This window comes from Oncorhynchus clarkii, chromosome 12 (genome assembly GCF_045791955.1).
Source record: "Oncorhynchus clarkii lewisi isolate Uvic-CL-2024 chromosome 12, UVic_Ocla_1.0, whole genome shotgun sequence".
Lineage (NCBI taxonomy): Eukaryota > Metazoa > Chordata > Actinopteri > Salmoniformes > Salmonidae > Oncorhynchus > Oncorhynchus clarkii.
In genome coordinates this window covers 99,257,623-99,279,717 of record NC_092158.1, presented here as the reverse complement: position 1 = coordinate 99,279,717, position 22,095 = coordinate 99,257,623, and the positions used below count along the sequence as shown (strand labels likewise).

The following is a 22,095-nucleotide window of genomic DNA, read 5'->3' as shown; positions in this document are numbered from 1 at the left end:
TTCTGTTGGGTTTAGGATATAGTACTAGAAACATGCTGTTGGATAGGGGTTTAGGATATAGTACTAGAAACATACTGTTGGATAGGGGTTTAGGATATAGTACTAGAAACATACTGTTGGATAGGGGTTTAGGATATAGTACTAAAAACATACTGTTGGGTTTAGGATACAGTACTAGAAACATACTGTTGGATAGGGGTTTAGGATATAGTACTAAAAACATACTGTTGGGTTTAGGATATAGTACTAGAAACATACTGTTGGATAGGGGTTTAGGATATAGTACTAAAAACATACTGTTGGGTTTAGGATATAGTACTAGAAACATACTGTTGGGTTTAGGATATAGTACTAGAAACATACTGTTGGATAGGGGTTTAGGATATAGTACTAGAAACATATTGTTGGATAGGGGTTTAGGATATAGTACTAGAAACATACTGTTGGATAGGGGTTTAGGATATAGTACTAGAAACATGCTGTTGGATAGGGGTTTAGGATATAGTACTAGATACATTCTGTTGGGTTTAGGATATAGTACTAGAAACATACTGTTGGATAGGGGTTTAGGATATAGCACTAGAAACATTCTGTTGGGTTTAGGATATAGTACTAGAAACATACTGTTGGATAGGGGTTTAGGATATAGTACTAGAAACATACTGTTGGATAGGGGTTTAGGATATAGTACTAGAAACATACTGTTGGATAGGGGTTTAGGATATAGTACTAGAAACATACTGTTGGGTTTAGGATATAGTACTAGAAACATACTGTTGGGTTTAGGATATAGTACTAGAAACATACTGTTGGGTTTAGGATATAGTACTAGAAACATACTGTTGGATAGGGGTTTAGGATATAGTACTAGAAACATTCTGTTGGATAGGGGTTTAGGATACAGTACTAAAAACATACTGTTGGGTTTAGGATATAGTACTAAAAACATACTGTTGGGTTTAGGATATAGTACTAGAAACATACTGTTGGATAGGGGTTTAGGATATAGTACTAGAAACATACTGTTGGATAGGGGTTTAGGATATAGTACTAGAAACATACTGTTGGATAGGGGTTTAGGATACAGTACTAGAAACATACTGTTGGATAGGGGTTTAGGATATAGTACTAGAAACATACTGTTGGATAGGGGTTTAGGATATAGTACTAGAAACATACTGTTGGGTTTAGGATATAGTACTAGAAACATACTGTTGGATAGGGGTTTAGGATATAGTACTAGAAACATACTGTTGGGTTTAGGATATAGTACTAGAAACATACTGTTGGATAGGGGTTTAGGATATAGTACTAGAAACATACTGTTGGATAGGGGTTTAGGATACAGTACTAAAAACATACTGTTGGGTTTAGGATATAGTACTAGAAACATTCTGTTGGGTTTAGGATATAGTACAAGAAACATACTGTTGGATAGGGGTTTAGGATATAGTTCTAGAAACATACTGTTGGGTTTAGGATATAGTACTAGAAACACACTGTTGAATAGGGGTTTAGGATATAGTACTAGAAACATTATGTTGGGTTTAGGATATAGTACTAGAAACATACTGTTGGGTTTAGGATATAGTTCTAGAAACATACTGTTGGATAGGGGTTTAGGATATAGTACTAGAAACATTCTGTTGGGTTTAGGATATAGTACTAGAAACATACTGTTGGGTTTAGGATATAGTACTAAAAACATACTGTTGGGTTTAGGATATAGTACTAGAAACATACTGTTGGATAGGGGTTTAGGATACAGTACTAGAAACATTCAGTTGGGTTTAGGATATAGTACTAGAAACATTCTGTTGGGTTTAGGATATAGTACTAGAAACATACTGTTGGGTTTAGGATATAGTACTAAAAACATACTGTTGCGTTTAGGATATAGTACTAGAAACATACTGTTGGATAGGGGTTTAGGATACAGTACTAGAAACATTCAGTTGGGTTTAGGACATAGTACTAGAAACATACTGTTGGGTTTAGGATATAGTACTAGAAACATACTGTTGGGTTTAGGATATAGTACTATAAACATTCTGTTGGGTTTAGGATATAGTACTAGAAACATACTGTTGGGTTTAGGATATAGTACTAGAAACATACTGTTGGGTTTAGGATATAGTACTAGAAACATACTGTTGGATAGGGGTTTAGGATATAGTACTAGAAACATACTGTTGGATAGGGGTTTAGGATATAGTACTAGAAACATACTGTTGGGTTTAGGATATAGTACTAGAAACATACTGTTGGATAGGGGTTTAGGATACAGTACTAGAAACATTCAGTTGGGTTTAGGACATAGTACTAGAAACATACTGTTGGGTTTAGGATATAGTACTAGAAACATACTGTTGGGTTTAGGATATAGTACTAGAAACATACTGTTGGATAGGGGTTTAGGATATAGTACTAGTAACATACTGTTGGATAGGGGTTTAGGATATAGTTCTAGAAACATACTGTTGGATAGGGGTTTAGGATATAGTACTAAAAACATACTGTTGGATAGGGGTTTAGGATATAGTACTAGAAACATACTGTTGGGTTTAGGATATAGTACGAGAAACATACTGTTGGGTTTAGGATATAGTACTAGAAACATACTGTTGGGTTTAGGATATAGTACTAGAAACATACTGTTGGGTTTAGGATATAGTACTAGAAACACACTGTTGGATAGGCGTTTAGGATATAGTACTAGAAACATACTGTTGGGTTTAGGATATAGTACTAAAAACATACTGTTGTGTTTAGGATATAGTACTAGAAACATACTGTTGGGTTTAGGATATAGTACTAGAAACATACTGTTGGATAGGGGTTTAGGATATAGTACTAGAAACACACTGTTGGATAGGGGTTTAGGATATAGTACTAGAAACATACTGTTGGGTTTAGGATATAGTACTAGAAACATACTGTTGGGTTTAGGATGTAGTACTAGAAACATACTGTTGGATAGGGGTTTAGGATATAGTACTAGAAACATACTGTTGGATAGGGGTTTAGGATATAGTACTAGAAACATACTGTTGGATATGGGTTTAGGATATAGTACTAAAAACATACTGTTGGGTTTAGGATATAGTACTAGAAACATACTGTTGGGTTTAGGATATAGTACTAGAAACATACTGTTGGATAGGGGTTTAGGATATAGTACTAGAAACATACTGTTGGATAGGGGTTTAGGATATAGTACTAGAAACATACTGTTGGATAGGGGTTTAGGATATAGTACTAGAAACATACTGTTAAATAGGGGTTTAGGATATAGTACTAGAAACATTCAGTTGGGTTCAGGATATAGTACTAGAAACATTCTGTTGGGTTTAGGATATAGTACTAGAAACATACTGTTGGATAGGGGTTTAGGATATAGTACTAGAAACATACTGTTGAATAGGGGTTTAGGATATAGTACTAGAAACATACTGTTGGATAGGGGTTTAGGATATAGTACTAGAAACATACTGTTGGATAGGGGTTTAGGATATAGTACTAGAAACATTCTGTTGGGTTTAGGATATAGTACTAGAAACATACTGTTGGGTTTAGGATATAGTACTAAAAACATACTGTTGGGTTTAGGATATAGTACTAGAAACATACTGTTGGATAGGGGTTTAGGATACAGTACTAGAAACATTCAGTTGGGTTTAGGATATAGTACTAGAAACATTCTGTTGGGTTTAGGATATAGTACTAGAAACATACTGTTGGGTTTAGGATATAGTACTAAAAACATACTGTTGCGTTTAGGATATAGTACTAGAAACATACTGTTGGATAGGGGTTTAGGATACAGTACTAGAAACATTCAGTTGGGTTTAGGACATAGTACTAGAAACATACTGTTGGGTTTAGGATATAGTACTAGAAACATACTGTTGGGTTTAGGATATAGTACTATAAACATTCTGTTGGGTTTAGGATATAGTACTAGAAACATACTGTTGGGTTTAGGATATAGTACTAGAAACATACTGTTGGGTTTAGGATATAGTACTAGAAACATACTGTTGGATAGGGGTTTAGGATATAGTACTAGAAACATACTGTTGGATAGGGGTTTAGGATATAGTACTAGAAACATACTGTTGGGTTTAGGATATAGTACTAGAAACATACTGTTGGATAGGGGTTTAGGATACAGTACTAGAAACATTCAGTTGGGTTTAGGACATAGTACTAGAAACATACTGTTGGGTTTAGGATATAGTACTAGAAACATACTGTTGGGTTTAGGATATAGTACTAGAAACATACTGTTGGATAGGGGTTTAGGATATAGTACTAGTAACATACTGTTGGATAGGGGTTTAGGATATAGTTCTAGAAACATACTGTTGGATAGGGGTTTAGGATATAGTACTAAAAACATACTGTTGGATAGGGGTTTAGGATATAGTACTAGAAACATACTGTTGGGTTTAGGATATAGTACGAGAAACATACTGTTGGGTTTAGGATATAGTACTAGAAACATACTGTTGGGTTTAGGATATAGTACTAGAAACATACTGTTGGGTTTAGGATATAGTACTAGAAACACACTGTTGGATAGGCGTTTAGGATATAGTACTAGAAACATACTGTTGGGTTTAGGATATAGTACTAAAAACATACTGTTGTGTTTAGGATATAGTACTAGAAACATACTGTTGGGTTTAGGATATAGTACTAGAAACATACTGTTGGATAGGGGTTTAGGATATAGTACTAGAAACACACTGTTGGATAGGGGTTTAGGATATAGTACTAGAAACATACTGTTGGGTTTAGGATATAGTACTAGAAACATACTGTTGGGTTTAGGATGTAGTACTAGAAACATACTGTTGGATAGGGGTTTAGGATATAGTACTAGAAACATACTGTTGGATAGGGGTTTAGGATATAGTACTAGAAACATACTGTTGGATATGGGTTTAGGATATAGTACTAAAAACATACTGTTGGGTTTAGGATATAGTACTAGAAACATACTGTTGGGTTTAGGATATAGTACTAGAAACATACTGTTGGATAGGGGTTTAGGATATAGTACTAGAAACATACTGTTGGATAGGGGTTTAGGATATAGTACTAGAAACATACTGTTGGATAGGGGTTTAGGATATAGTACTAGAAACATACTGTTAAATAGGGGTTTAGGATATAGTACTAGAAACATTCAGTTGGGTTTAGGATATAGTACTAGAAACATTCTGTTGGGTTTAGGATATAGTACTAGAAACATACTGTTGGATAGGGGTTTAGGATATAGTACTAGAAACATACTGTTGAATAGGGGTTTAGGATATAGTACTAGAAACATACTGTTGGATAGGGGTTTAGGATATAGTACTAGAAACATACTGTTGGATAGGGGTTTAGGATATAGTACTAGAAACATACTGTTGAATAGGGGTTTAGGATATAGTACTAGAAACATACTGTTGGATAGGGGTTTAGGATATAGTACTAGAAACATTCTGTTGGGTTTAGGATATAGTACTAGAAACATACTGTTGAATAGGGGTTTAGGATATAGTACTAGAAACATACTGTTGGGTTTAGGATATAGTACTAGAAACATACTGTTGGGTTTAGGATATAGTACTAGAAACATACTGTTGGGTTTAGGATATAGTACTAGAAACATACTGTTGGACAGGGGTTTAGGATACAGTACTAGAAACATACTGTTGGGTTTAGGATATAGTACTAGAAACATACTGTTGGGTTTAGGATATAGTACTAGAAACATTCTGTTGGGTTTAGGATATAGTACTAGAAACATTATGTTGGGTTTAGGATATAGTACTAGAACCATACTGTTGGATAGGGGTTTAGGATATAGTACTAGAAACATACTGTTGGGTTTAGGATATAGTACTAGAAACATACTGTTGGATAGGGGTTTAGGATATAGTACTAGAAACATTCTGTTGGATAAGGGTTTAGGATATAGTACTAGAAACATACTGTTGGATAGGGGTTTAGGATATAGTACTAGAAACATTCTGTTGGATAAGGGTTTAGGATATAGTACTAGAAACATACTGTTGGGTTTAGGATATAGTACTAGAAACATACTGTTGGGTTTAGGATATAGTACTAGAAACATACTGTTGGGTTTAGGATATAGTACTAGAAACATACTGTTGGATAAGGGTTTAGGATATAGTACTAGAAACATTCTGTTGGATAAGGGTTTAGGATATAGTACTAGAAACATACTGTTGGGTTTAGGATATAGTACTAGAAACATACTGTTGGGTTTAGGATATAGTACTAGAAACATTCTCTTGGGTTTAGGATATAGTACTAGAAACATACTGTTGGATAAGGGTTTAGGATATAGTACTAGAAACATACTGTTGGGTTTAGGATATAGTACTAGAAACATACTGTTGGATAAGGGTTTAGGATATAGTACTAGAAACATTCTGTTGGGTTTAGGATATAGTACTAGAAACATACTGTTGGGTTTAGGATATAGTACTAGAAACATTCTCTTGGGTTTAGGATATAGTACTAGAAACATACTGTTGGATAGGGGTTTAGGATATAGTACTAGAAACATTCTGTTGGGTTTAGGATATAGTACTAGAAACATACTGTTGGATAAGGGTTTAGGATATAGTACTAGAAACATTCTGTTGGGTTTAGGATATAGTACTAGAAACATACTGTTGGGTTTAGGATATAGTACTAGAAACATTCTCTTGGGTGTAGGATATAGTACTAGAAACATACTGTTGGGTTTAGGATATAGTACTAGAAACATACTGTTGGGTTTAGGATATAGTACTAGAAACATACTGTTGGGTTTAGGATATAGTACTAGAAACATACTGTTGGATAGGGGTTTAGGATATAGTACTAGAAACATACTGTTGGGTTTAGGATATAGTACTAGAAACATACTGTTGGATAGGGGTTTAGGATATAGTACTAAAAACATACTGTTGGGGGTTTTCTAGGTTCAGTAAAGTCTGTATATGAAACTGTCTGTCTCTCACCAGTTGCTCTATGCGCTCATACAGCAGGCACTGTGGGAAAGAGGGTGTGACCTGCTCCACTGTGAAGCATGTCCGTCCGTCCCTCAGCTCCTGCATCTCACACAGACAGTGGCGGAAATGGTCGTAGGCCTCGCAGGATATGTCCATGTGTCTCAGAGTGAAGTTCAGCCTGGGGAAGGAAGGAAGGAAGGAAGGAAGGAAGGAACACACACACAAACAAAGACTGTAATTACAAGATGTGGCACATGAGCTGGATTTATTTTTTACATTAAGCATAAATCTATATATACAAGAACCTGATGGTCACTCTGACAGAGCTCCAGAGTTCCTCTGTGGAGATGGGAGAAACTTCCAGAAGGACAACCATCTCTGCAGCACTCCACCAATCAGGCCTTTATGGTAGAGTGGTCAGACAGAAGCCACTCCTCAGGAAAAGGCACATGACAGCCCGCTTGGAGTTTGTCAAGATGCACCTAAAGGACTCTCAGACAATGAGAAACAGGATTCTCTGGTCTGATGAAACCAAGATTGAACTCTTTGGCCTGAATGCCAAGCGTCACGTCTGGAGGAAACCTGGCACCATCCCTACGGTGAAGCATGGTGGTGGCACCATCCCTACGGTGAAGCATGGTGGTGGCACCATCCCTACGGTGAAGCATGGTGGTGTTTTTCAGCAGCAGGGATTGGGAGACTAGTCAGGATCGAGGGAAAGATGAATGGAGCAAAGTACAGAGAGATCCTTCATGAAAACCTGCTCCAGAGTGCTCAGAACCTCAGACTGGGGCGAAGGTCCAACAGGACAACGACCCTAAGAACACAGCCAAGACAACGCAGTAGTGGCTTCGGGAAAAGTCTCTGAATGTCTGTGAGTGGCCCAGCCAGAATAGACAGGTATGTAGTACAGGTATGTTACCTCTTCTCTATAGACAGGTATGTAGTACAGGTATGTTACCTCTTCTCTATAGACAGGTATGTAGTACAGGTATGTTACCTCTTCTCTATAGACAGGTATGTAGTACAGGGGAGACGGAGGTTGTTACAGATTCTGTACAGAGTTCGGAACAGCGCGTCTGTCAGGTCGTCATCGTAGCACACTGGTACAAATGACAAATAAATGCAGTTTATTACCATTAACATTCCACAGAGATCATTAACATTCCACAGAGATCATTAACGTTCCACAGAGATCATTAACGTTCCACAGAGATCATTCACATTCCACAGAGATCATTCACATTCCACAGAGATCATTCACATTCCACAGAGATCATTAACATTCCACAGAGATCATTAACATTCCACAGAGATCATTAACATTCCACAGAGATCATTAACATTCCACAGAGATCATTAACATTCCACAGAGATCATTAACATTCCACAGAGATCATTAACATTCCACAGAGATCATTAACATTCCACAGAGATCATTAACGTTCCACAGAGATCATTAACGTTCCACAGAGATCATTAACGTTCCACAGAGATCATTAACGTTCCACAGAGATCATTAACATTCCACAGAGATCATTCAGCACCATACTGTCTGTGTTCTGTACCTGTAGTCTGCTCTGAGTGAATTAGCAGATTACATTTGATACCATAAAAATAACACCTGATCCTACAGGTTAAACACCTGATCCCCACCGGTTAAACACCTGATCCTACCGGTTAAACACCTGATCCTACCGGTTAAACACCTGATCCTACCGGTTAAACACCTGATCCTACAGGTTATCATCTGATCCTACCGGTTAAACACCTGATCCTACAGGTTAAACACCTGATCCCACCGGTTAAACACCTGATCCTACCGGTTAAACACCTGATCCTACCGGTTAAACACCTGATCCTACCGGTTAAACACCTGATCCTACAGGTTAAACACCTGATCCTACAGGTTAAACACCTGATCCTACAGGTTAAACACCTGATCCTACAGGTTAAACACCTGATCCCACCGGTTAAACACCTGATCCCACCGGTTAAACACCTGATCCTACCGGTTAAACACCTGATCCTACAGGTTAAACACCTGATCCTACCGGTTAAACACCTGATCCTACCGGTTAAACACCTGATCCTACAGGTTAAACACCTGATCCTACAGGTTAAACACCTGATCCTACCGGTTAAACACCTGATCCTACAGGTTAAACACCTGATCCTACAGGTTAAACACCTGATCCTACCGGTTAACACCTGATCCTACCGGTTAAACACCTGATCCTACAGGTTAAACACCTGATCCTACAGGTTAAACACCTGATCAAAACTGTCTTACCGTCAGCTGCGATGATAATTGTTGTGTTGTCATGGAGATCTGCCACTTCATCCTCTGTCCATCCAAACTCTGCATCAGCGTCTGAGAAACAAGAGATGAATGGATGAGAAAGAGGAGAGATCAGCAGAGAGACCATGGTTTAACATCACGTGTGTTTCTCTATGTGTGTGTGTGTGTAGCTTGCCCACCTGTGCAGAGATCATGTCTGAGCCAGTCCAGTAGACGTACTCGCACCTCCCCACCTGTTAAAGAGACAACACTATAATGATATATATATGAAACAGTCAGGGAGAGAGAGAGAGACAACACTATAATGATATATATATGAAACAGTCAGAGAGAGAGAGAGCTAGCCTGGTACTACATATTGTAATGAAACAGGGAGAGAGAGAGAGAGAGGGAGAGAGAGAGCTAGCCTGGTACTACATAATGTAATGAAACAGGGAGAGAGAGAGAGGGAGAGAGAGAGCTAGCCTGGTACTACATATTGTAATGAAACAGCCAGGGAGAGAGAGAGCTAGCCTGGTACTACATATTGTAATGAAACAGCCAGGGAGAGAGAGAGGGAGAGAGAGAGCTAGCCTGGTACAACATAATGTAATGAAACAGTCAGGGAGTTAGAGAGAGAGAGAGCTAGCCTGGTACTACATTTTGTAATGAAACAGCCAGGGAGAGAGAGAGCCTGGTACAACATATTGTAATGAATTGTTGCTTAGTTACACTCTGGTATGAATCGTTACTTAGTTACACTCTGGTATGAATCGTTGCTTCGTTACACTCTGGTATGAATCGTTGCTTCGTTACACTCTGGTATGAATCGTTGCTTCGTTACACTCTGGTATGAATCGTTGCTTCGTTACACTCTGGTATGAATCGTTGCTTCGTTACACTCTGGTATGAATCGTTACTTAGTTACACTCTGGTATGAATCGTTGTTTAGTTACACTCTGGTATGAATCGTTGCTTAGTTACACTCTGGTATGAATCGTTGCTTAGTTACACTCTGGTATGAATCGTTGCTTAGTTACACTCTGGTATGAATCGTTACTTAGTTACACTCTGGTATGAATCGTTGCTTAGTTACACTCTGGTATGAATCGTTGCTTAATTACACTCTGGTATAAATCGTTACTTAGTTACACTCTGGTATGAATCGTTGCTTAGTTACACTCTGGTATGAATCGTTGTTTAGTTACACTCTGGTATGAATCGTTGCTTAGTTACACTCTGGTATGAATCGTTGCTTAGTTACACTCTGGTATGAATCGTTGCTTAATTACACATTTGTCAGCTACAGCAACATCCTCTCTGCAACGACGTTCAAACCTACATCTGTTTTTCCATACAAAAATGAACAAAGTGTGCTGAATCACAACAGAACAGAACCCAGAACCCAGTCAGTGAACCAGTCACCAGTCTGTGAACAGAACCCAGTCAGTGAACCAGTCACCAGTCTGTGAACAGAACCCAGTCAGTGAACCAGTCACCAGTCTGTGAACAGAACCCAGTCAGTGAACCAGTATGGTACCAAGTACCAAGGCGGAAAAACCCTAAAGTACATCTAACATCGGCTAAACCAGAGGTGTGGGGTTCAGATTTGTGATTGATAATGTCCAGGAGGACTAGCTAGCCCGAAATTTGAATATAAAGCAAATTTGATGACCTTAACTGATTTTCTCCTGTTGGCGCCCGGGGAATAGTGGGTTAAATGCCTTGCTCAGGGGCAGAACGGCAGATTTTCGGGGATTCGAGGATTTCGGGATTCGATCCAGCAACCTTTCGGTTACTGGCCCAACGCTCTAACCACGAGGCCAACTGCCACCCCTGCCGGACCACAGTAGGCTGAATTCAGTAGGCCAGTTGATCAGACTGGTAAATCATCTCCTTGTTATCCCATACAGCATGTCAGACTACTCATGATCTGGTGTAGGCTGCAGCAACATTTCTGTTAAAGAGTTTCTGCTTGTGTCTGGACTCGGGAGGGACGCGTTATCATGTTTGCTAAATAAATAGGCATATTCTTTAATACAGAGTGCCTGGCCTGCGTGACCTGTGATTTCTGGGAATCTGGCCGGTCAAGAAACTCACAGCCTGCAGCACTCCCATGTGCCTGTAGCACTCCCATGTTCCTGCAGCACTCCCATGTTCCTGCAGCACTCCCATGTGCCTGCAGCACTCCCATGTGCCTGTAGCACTCCCATGTTCCTGTAGCACTCCCATGTGCCTGTAGCACTCCCATGTTCCTGTAGCACTCCCATGTGCCTGCAGCACTCCCATGTGCCTGTAGCACTCCCATGTTCCTGTAGCACTCCCATGTGCCTGTAGCACTCCCATGTTCCTGCAGCACTCCCATGTTCCTGCAGCACTCCCATGTGCCTGCAGCACTCCCATGTGCCTGTAGCACTCCCATGTGCCTGCAGCACTCCCATGTGCCTGTAGCACTCCCATGTTCCTGTAGCACTCCCATGTGCCTGTAGCACTACCATGTGCCTGTGGCACTCCCATGTGCCTGTGGCACTCCCATGTGCCTGTAGCACTCCCATGTGCCTGTAGCACTCCCATGTGCCTGTAGTGCCTGTAGCACTCCCATGTGCCTGTAGCACTCCCACGTTCCTGTAGCACTCCCATGTGCCTGTAGCACTCCCACATTCCTGTAGCACTCCCATGTGCCTGTAGCACTCCCATGTGCCTGTAGCACTCCCATGTGCATGTGGCACTCCCATGTGCCTGTGGCACTCCCATGTGCCTGTAGCATTCCCATGTGCCTGTAGCACTCCCATGTGCCTGTAGTGCCTGTAGCACTCCCATGTGCCTGTAGCACTCCCATGTGCCTGTAGCACTCCCACGTTCCTGTAGCACTCCCATGTGCCTGTAGCACTCCCATGTGCCTGTAGCACTCCCACGTTCCTGTAGCACTCCCATGTGCCTGTGGCACTCCCATGTGCCTGTAGCATTCCCATGTGCCTGTAGCATTCCCATGTGCCTGTAGCACTCCCATGTGCTTGTAGCACTCCCATGTGCCTGTAGTGCCTGTAGCACTCCCATGTGCCTGTAGCACTCCCATGTGCCTGTAGCACTCCCACGTTACTGTAGCACTCCCATGTGCCTGTAGCACTCCCACATTCCTGTAGCACTCCCATGTGCCTGTAGCACTCCCACATTCCTGTAGCACTCCCATGTTCCTGTAGCACTCCCATGTGCCTGTGGCACTCCCATATGCCTGTAGCACTCCCATGTGCCTGTAGCACTCCCACGTTCCTGTAGCACTCCCATGTGCCTGTAGCACTCCCATGTGCCTGTAGCACTCCAACGTTCCTGTAGCACTCCCATGTGCCTGTGGCACTCCCATGTGCCTGTAGCATTCCCATGTGCCTGTAGCACTCCCATGTGCCTGTAGTGCCTGTAGCACTCCCATGTGCCTGTGGCACTCCCATGTGCCTGTGGCACTCCCATGTGCCTGTAGCACTCCCATGTGCCTGTAGCACTCCCATGTGCCTGTAGCACTCCCATGTGCCTGTAGTGCCTGTAGCACTCCCATGTGCCTGTAGCACTCCCACGTTCCTGTAGCACTCCCATGTGCCTGTAGCACTCCCACGTTCCTGTAGCACTCCCATGTGCCTGTAGCACTCCCATGTGCCTGTAGCACTCCCATGTTCCTGCAGCACTCCCATGTGCCTGTAGCACTCCCACGTTCCTGTAGCACTCCCATGTGCCTGTAGCACTCCCACGTTCCTGTAGCACTCCCATGTGCCTGTAGCACTCCCATGTGCCTGTAGCACTCCCATGTTCCTGCAGCACTCCCATGTGCCTGTAGCACTCCCACGTTCCTGTAGCACTCCCATGTGCCTGTAGCACTCCCATGTTCCTGCAGCACTCCCATGTGCCTGTAGCACTCCCACGTTCCTGTAGCACTCCCATGTGCCTGCAGCACTCCCATGTTGACAAATCATGAGGTAAATCAGTCTAAAAAAAAACATGACTTTCTACTTCATCTTTAACGCTTTTCATAAATATTTGTTATTAAACTAAAATCAAAAGTGGTGAGGCGCTGGCCGACCTGATTGAAAATGCCAGCTGGTCACACGTTTGCCGGCAACCCTGTGTGTGCAAAAAAACGTTGTTTAAGTAACGTTCTCTCGCTACACATTGTCTAACTGTTCCAATGTTGGCTCACCTGCCGGTTCCATCAGGTGTCTGTTCAACGTCACGTTCTTCTGGCACATGCTCAGTAGGTCCTCCCCAACGTCTGCAACACAACGTTACACAGATATTGGGATGTTGACACAGCGTTTATGTAACTTTGAACTTAGAAACATTACACAGCGTCCAACATTCTAAAACACAACATTGGTAATAGAACAAACACAACCAATAAGAGACCTTCATTTAGGAACAGCTTGCTGCCAGCTCATCAATTCTTACAATGATTCTGACCTTGGATCAGTGAAGCATGGTGGCTACCATGTAGAATGGATTCTGTATCAGAGATGATTCTGACCTTGGATCAGTGAAGCATGGTGACTACCATGGAGAATGGTTTCTGTATCAGAGATGATTCTGACCTTGGATCAGTGAAGCATGGTGACTACCATAGAGAATGGTTTCTGTATCAGAGATGATTCTGACTTTGGATCAGTGAAGCATGGTGACTACCATGGAGAATGGTTTCTGTATCAGAGATGATTCTGACCTTGGATCAGTGAAGCATGGTGACTACCATGGAGAATGGTTTCTGTATCAGAGATGATTCTGACCTTGGATCAGTGAAGCATGGTGACTACCATGGAGAATGGTTTCTGTATCAGAGATGATTCTGACCTTGGATCAGTGAAGCATGGTGACTACCATGGAGAATGGTTTCTGTATCAGAGATGATTCTGACCTTGGATCAGTGAAGCATGGTGACTACCATGGAGAATGGTTTCTGTATCAGAGATGATTCTGACCTTGGATCAGTGAAGCATGCTGACTACCATGGAGAATGGTTTCTGTATCAGAGATGATTCTGACCTTGGATCAGTGAAGCATGGTGGCTACCATGGAGAATGGTTTCTGTATCAGAGATGATTCTGACCTTGGATCAGTGAAGCATGGTGACTACCATGGAGAATGGTTTCTGTATCAGAGATGATTCTGACCTGGGATCAGTGAAGCATGGTAGCTACCATGGAGAATGAATTCTGTATCAGAGATGATTCTGACCTTGGATCAGTGAAGCATGGTGGCTACCATGTAGAATGGTTTCTGTATCAGAGATGATTCTGACCTTGGATCAGTGAAGCATGGTGACTACCATGGAGAATGGTTTCTGTATCAGAGATGATTCTGACCTTGGATCAGTGAAGCATGGTGACTACCATGGAGAATGGTTTCTGTATCAGAGATGATTCTGACCTTGGATCAGTGAAGCATGGTGACTACCATAGAGAATGGTTTCTGTATCAGAGATGATAGGCAGTAGCACTATTACTCACTCTGACTTTAGAAGTAATGGAATTTTCATTATCTGAATACATTCAGAAGAACAGTCTATTTAATATGATGCTTCCTCATCTACGCAGACAGACAGACAGGCAGGCAGGCAGGCAGGCAGACAGACAGGCAGGCAGGCAGGCAGGCAGACAGACAGGCAGGCAGACAGACAGGCAGGCAGAAAGGCAGGCAGGCAGACAGGCAGGCAGAAAGACAGGCAGAGTATCTTGGAATGATCCTGCCCTTTGAAATGTTCTTTCCCTCTCCAGAAGAGCACTTTAATACAAGTGCAATAATTATCATTTAAGTATAACATTTAAGTATAACATTTAAGTACCTTACTGTGATGGGTTTCAATGACAACAAAAAAACGAGACAAAAATTGCTTCTTAGAAAACTGCAATTTCTCAAGCAATAATTTTGCTAGGACTGTCTGAGTGGTCTGAGTTGGGAGGGGAGAACTAGCTGTTATTGGGAGAGAGGTGTTGAACACTAGGACTGTCTGAGGGGTCTGAGTTGGTAGGGGAGAACTAGCTGGTATTGGGAGAGAGGTGTTGAACACTTGGACTGTCAGAGGGGTCTGAGTTGGGAGGAGAGAACTAGCTGTTATTGGGAGAGAGGTGTTGAACACTAGGACTGTCAGAGTGGTCTGAGTTGGGAGGAGAGAACTAGATGTTATTGGGAGAGAGGTGTTGAACACTAGGACTGTCAGAGGGGTCTGAGTTGGGAGGGGAGAACTAGCTGTTATTGGGAGAGAGGTGTTGAACACTAGGACTGTCAGAGTGGTCTGAGTTGGGAAGGGAGAACTAGCTGTTATTGGGAGAGAGGTGTTGAACACTAGGACTGTCTGAGGGGTCTGAGTTGGGAGGGGAGAACTAGCTGTTATTGGGAGAGAGGTGTTGAACACTAGGACTGTCAGAGGGGTCTGAGTTGGGAGGGGAGAACTAGCTGTTATTGGGAGAGAGGTGTTGAACACTAGGACTGTCTGAGGGGTCTGAGTTGGGAAGGGAGAACTAACTGTTATTGGGAGAGAGGTGTTGAACACAAGGACTGTCTGAGGGGTCTGAGTTTGGAGGGGAGAACTAGATGTTAAAGAACACTAGGACTGTCTGAGGGGTCTGAGTTGGGAGGGGAGAACTAGATGTTAAAGAACACTAGGACTGTCTGAGGGGTCTGAGTTGGGAGGGGAGAACTAGATGTTAAAGAACACTAGGACTGTCTGAGGGGTCTGAGTTGGGAAGGGAGAACTAGATGTTATTGGGAGAGAGGTTTGGAACACTTTTTCCATATTGGTCTAGTAACTAATAGGTGATGACACCAGGCAGGCCAAAACTCCACCCCACCAAAACAGGCTGAGATTTCAGGCGGTCTTTTCATACTAAAAGGACATGATTATGATTTTCCCAATTACACAGTATTATTCCAACCTCATAGTGTGGTAATATACAGCGTCATCGGAAAGTATTCAGACCCCTGGACCGTTTACACATTTTGTTACGTTACAGCTTTATTGTAAAATGTATTAAATCATCAATCAATCTCCACACAGTACCCCATAATGACATCACAATACTCCATAATGACATCACAATACCCCATAATGACATCACAATACTCCATAATGACATCACAATACCCCATAATGACATCACAATACCCCATAATGACATCACAATACCCCATAATGACATCACAATACCCCATAATGACATCACAATACCCCATAATGACATCACAATACCCCATAATGACATCACAATACCCCATAATGACAGCTTATTGATTTATTTTTGCTCATTTATAAAAAAACGAAATATCATATTTACATAAGTATTCAGACCTTTTACTCAGTAACTTGTTGAAGCACCTTTGACAGCGATTACAGCCTCAAGTCTTCTTGGGTATGATGCTACAAGCTTGGCACACCTGTATTTGGGGAGTTTTCCCCATTCTTCTCTGCAGATCCTCTCAAGCTCTGTCAGGTTGGATGGGGAGCGTCGCTGCACAGCTATTGTCAGGTCTCTCCAGAGATGTTCGATCGGGTTCAAGTCCGGGCTCTAGCTGGGCCACTCAAGAACATTCAGAGACTTGTCCCGAAGCCACTCCTGCATTGTCTTGGCTTTGTGCTTAGGGTCGTTGTCCTGTTGGAAGATGAACCTTCGTCCCAGTATGAGGTCCAGCGCTCTGGAGCAGGTTTTCATCAAGGAACTTTCAGTACTTTGCTCCGTTCATCTTTGTCTCAATCCTAACGAGTCTACCAGTTGCTGCTGCTGAAAAAGATCCCCACAGAATGATGCTGCCACCACCATGCTTCACTGTAGGGATGGTGACAGGTTTCCTCCAGAGTTGACGCTTGGCATTCAGGCCAAAGAGTTAAATCTTGGTTTCATCAGACCAGATCAAATCTCCACAGAGGATTTCTGGAGCTCTGTCAGAGTGACCCTCGGTTTCTAGGTCACCTCCCTGGACCAAGGCCCTTCTCCCCTGATTGCTCAGTTTGGCAGGGTGGCCAGCTCTAGGAAGAGTCTTGGTGGTTCCAAACTTCTTCCATTTAAGAATGATGGAGGCCACTATGTTCTTGGGGACCTTCAATGCCGCAGAAATGTTTTGGTACCCTTCCCCAGATCTGTGCCTCGACACAATCCTGTCTTGGAGCTCCGCTGTCAATTCCTTCAACCTCATGACTTGGTATTTGCTCTGACATGCACTGTCAACTGTGGGAACTTAAATAGACTGGTGTGAGCCTTTCCAAATCATGTCCAATCAAATTAATTTACCACAGGTGAACTCCAATCAAGTTGTAGAAACATCGCAAGGATGATCAACGAAAACAGGATGCACCTGAACTCAATTTCGAGTCTCAAAGCAAAGGGTCTGAATACTTATGTAAATAAGGTATATCTGTCTTTTTTTATTTTATAAATGAGCAAACATTTCTAAAAACCTGTTTTCGCTTTGTCATCAGGAGGTATTGTATGTAGACTGCTGAGGATAAAAATAAAAAATGTAAATCCATTTTAGAAAAAGGCTGTAAAACATGGGAAAAGTCGATGGGTATATGAATACTTTCCAAAGGCACCGTGTATAAAACCCAGGAAAAGCACATTGTGGACTGCACTGGGCCTTTACAGAAGAAACACAGACCTGCACTCAGTTCATTAAGCTGAAAAGAACTGACGTGATATTGGCTAGAGCAGTGTGCTTTTTCCCTTTCAACACATGACTCTCACGCACCTGCAACAAGCCCAAATCACATGGGAGAGTGCTTTTCCTCACGTTGAATGTCTTGATTGCACTATATAATAGTGACAGAGGTAGAATAGAGGGGTTTGAAACTGCCAAGGTGGTAGAGACCAGTGCTGCCTCCTCTCAACTCAGTTGTAACTGTGAAATCACTACCCTGGTCACCATTATCTACAGATGTGGGTTTAGAGGCATGTTAAATCACTATCCTGGTCACCATTATCTACAGATATGGGTTTAGAGGCATGTTAAATCACTATCCTGGTCACCATTATATACAGATGTGGGTTTAGAGACATGTTAAATCACTACCCTGGTCACCATTATCTACAGATGTGGGTTTAGAGGCATGTTAAATCACTATCCTGGTCACCATTATCTACAGATGTGGGTTTAGAGGCATGTTAAATCACTACCCTGGTCACCATTATCTACAGATGTGGGTTTAGAGGCATGTTAAATCACTATCCTGGTCACCATTATCTACAGATGTGGGTTTAGAGGCATGTTAAATCACTATCCTGGTCACCATTATCTACAGATGTGGGTTTAGAGGCATGTTAAATCACTATCCTGGTCACCATTATCTACAGATGTGGGTTTAGAGGCATGTTAAATCACTACCCTGGTCACCATTATCTACAGATGTGGGTTTAGAGGCATGTTAAATCACTATCCTGGTCACCATTATCTACAGATGTGGGTTTAGAGGCATGTTAAATCACTATCCCTGGTCACCATTATCTACAGATGTGGGTTTAGAGGCATGTTAAATCACTATCCCTGGTCACCATTATCTACAGATGTGGGTTTAGAGGCATGTTAAATCACTATCCCTGGTCACCATTATCTACAGATGTGGGTTTAGAGGCATGTTAAATCACTACCCTGGTCACCATTATCTACAGATGTGGGTTTAGAGGCATGTTAAATCACTATCCCTGGTCACCATTATCTACAGATGTGGGTTTAGAGGCATGTTAAATCACTATCCTGGTCACCATTATCTACAGATGTGGGTTTAGAGGCATGTTAAATCACTATCCTGGTCACCATTATCTACAGATGTGGGTTTAGAGGCATGTTAAATCACTATCCTGGTCACCATTATCTACAGATGTGGGTTTAGAGGCATGTTAAATCACTACCCTGGTCACCATTATCTACAGACGTGGGTTTAGAGGCATGTTAAATCACTATCCTGGTCACCATTATCTACAGATGTGGGTTTAGAGGCATGTTAAATCACTATCCCAGGTCACCATTATCTACAGATGTGGGTTTAGAGGCATGTTAAATCACTATCCCTGGTCACCATTATCTACAGATGTGGGTTTAGAGGCATGTTAAATCACTATCCCTGGTCACCATTATCTACAGATGTGGGTTTAGAGGCATGTTAAATCACTATCCTGGTCACCATTATCTACAGATGTGGGTTTAGAGGCATGTTAAATCACTATCCTGGTCACCATTATCTACAGATGTGGGTTTAGAGGCATGTTAAATCACTATCCTGGTCACCATTATCTACAGATGTGGGTTTAGAGGCATGTTAAATCACTACCCTGGTCACCATTATCTACAGATGTGGGTTTAGAGGCATGTTAAATCATTATCCTGGTCACCATTATCTACAGATGTGGGTTTAGAGGCATGTTAAATCACTATCCCTGGTCACCATTATCTACAGATGTGGGTTTAGAGGCATGTTAAATCACTATCCTGGTCACCATTATCTACAGATGTGGGTTTAGAGGCATGTTAAATCACTATCCCTGGTCACCATTATCTACAGATGTGGGTTTAGAGGCATGTTAAATCACTATCCTGGTCACCATTATCTACAGATGTGGGTTTAGAGGCATGTTAAATCACTATCCCTGGTCACCATTATCTACAGATGTGGGTTTAGAGGCATGTTAAATCACTATCCTGGTCACCATTATCTACAGATGTGGGTTTAGAGGCATGTTAAATCACTATCCTGGTCACCATTATCTACAGATGTGGGTTTAGAGGCATGTTAAATCACTATCCTGGTCACCATTATCTACAGATGTGGGTTTAGAGGCATGTGAAATCATTATCCTGGTCACCATTATCTACAGGTCTATGTACATCTCTTATTTAATTCAACCGAGTAGACTAGTACAGGACCAGGCAACAATTTGAACACACCTACTCATTCAAGGGTTTTTCTTTCTTTTCACCATTTTCTACCTGATAAAATAATAGTGACGACATCAAAACTATGAAATAACACATATGGAATCATGTAGTAAGCAAAAATAAATAAATAAATAAATGTTAAACTAATCCAAATATATTTTATATTCTTCAGAGTAGTCACCCTTTGCCTTGATGACAGCTTTGAACACTCTTGGCATTCTCTCAACCAGCTTCATGAGGTTGTCCCATTGAATGCATTCTAATGAACAGATGTGCCTTGTTAGAAGTTAATTTGTGGAATTTCTTTCCTTCTTAATGCGTTTGAGCCAATCAGTTGTGTTGGTGGGGGGGGGGGGTATACAGAAGGTTGTCTTATTTGTGGTATTTCAAAAAAATTCTAAAAACCCGTTTTCACTTTGTCATTATGGGGTATTGTGATGTCATTATGGGGTATTGTGATGTCATTATGGGGTATTGTGATGTCATTATGGGGTATTGTGTGTAGATTGATGAGGGGGGAAAAGTAACTCAATTTAATCAGTTTTAGAATACGGCTGTAACGTAACAAGATGTGGAAAAAGTCAAGGGGGTCGGAACACTTTTTGAAGGCACTGTAGATGTTCTGTCTCTGTCCACAACAATTTAACATTGTTTTCTCTTTCAGAAACGGTCACAGTCCTTGGTTTCAAATACAGCATAAATTACTGATTTAAAAAAAAAAGCATTCTTCCAAACATAGTAAATAGACCGGTAGCTTATGTAAAAGTATAGTATATGCTACAGTATTGCTTTGCGACAGGAGCACAACATCACAGCCTAATGAATCTCAGAGCCTAGGCTATAGCAGATAGAAATACAATAATATAGGGCCTCATTGTCCAGGCGGAGTTACCTATATAGCAGATAGCAGACCTATTCTTCTCAGAAATGTCGCACGCAGTTATTTTTTTTAACGTGGCGTTTACACAGCAAAATGTATTCATGAGGCCCCCAGAGGGGCGAAGACCCCTGGTTTACCTGACGGTACCTTACCTGTGCAGTACACTGTTTTGGCCACCGTTGCCATGACTACGCTGGTCAGCCCAGTCCCTGCCCCCAACTCCAAGACGGTGGCTCCTCTGAATGTAGTTGGCTGAGACAGGATTAAATCAGCCAATAGGAAGGCGCCACGCCAGACCTAGTAAAAGAGCCACACAGCACCTTCAGAAACGATTCACACCCCTTGACTTTCCCCACATTGTGTTGTGTTACAGCCTGAATTTAAAATGGATTACATTGATATTTTGTTGGTCACTGGCCTGACACACAATACCCCATAATGTCAAAGTGGAATTAAGTTTTTAAATTTTTTTTAATAAACAAAAAATTGAAAAAATTAAAAGCTGAAATGTCTTGAGTCAATAAGTATTCAACCCCGTTGTTATGGAAACGCCTAAATAAGTTCAGGAGTAAAAATGTGCTTAACAAGTTCAATAATGAGTTGCATGGACCCAGTGTGTGTAATAATAGTGGTTAACATGATTTCTGACCACGTCATCTCTGTACCCCACATATACAATTATCTGTAAAGTCGAGAAGTGAATTACAAGCACAGAATCAACTATTAAAGACCAGGGAGGTTCTCCAATGCCTCGTTAAGAAGAGCTCCTATTGGTAGATATTGAATATCCCTTTGAGCATGGTGAAGTTATTAATTACACTTTAGATGGTGCAACAATACACCCAATCACTTCAAAGATACAGGCGTCCTTCCTAACTCAGTTGCCGGAGAGGAAGGAAACCACTCAGGGATTTCACCATGAGAACAAAGGTGACTTTAAAACAGTTACAGAGTTTAATGGCTGTGACAGGAGAAAACTGAGGATGGATCAACTACATTTATTTTTTTTATTTTAC

General features: G+C 41.5%; 1 protein-coding gene across 1 annotated transcript in view; it reads right to left on the bottom strand.

Annotated features, from left to right (window-relative positions):
* The window catches only part of LOC139421734 (methyltransferase-like protein 22), a 57,731-nt gene that overhangs the window by 27,965 nt on the left and 7,671 nt on the right, over positions 1–22,095 (bottom strand). Inside the window, exons 6-11 of the mRNA XM_071172854.1 lie at positions 21,232–21,376; positions 13,487–13,558; positions 9,501–9,554; positions 9,313–9,393; positions 8,020–8,122; positions 7,029–7,197 (exon numbers count right to left, since the gene is read on the bottom strand). Coding sequence (XP_071028955.1) covers positions 7,029–7,197; positions 8,020–8,122; positions 9,313–9,393; positions 9,501–9,554; positions 13,487–13,558; positions 21,232–21,376 — 624 coding nt within the window. The remainder of the gene's footprint in view (positions 1–7,028; positions 7,198–8,019; positions 8,123–9,312; positions 9,394–9,500; positions 9,555–13,486; positions 13,559–21,231; positions 21,377–22,095) is intronic.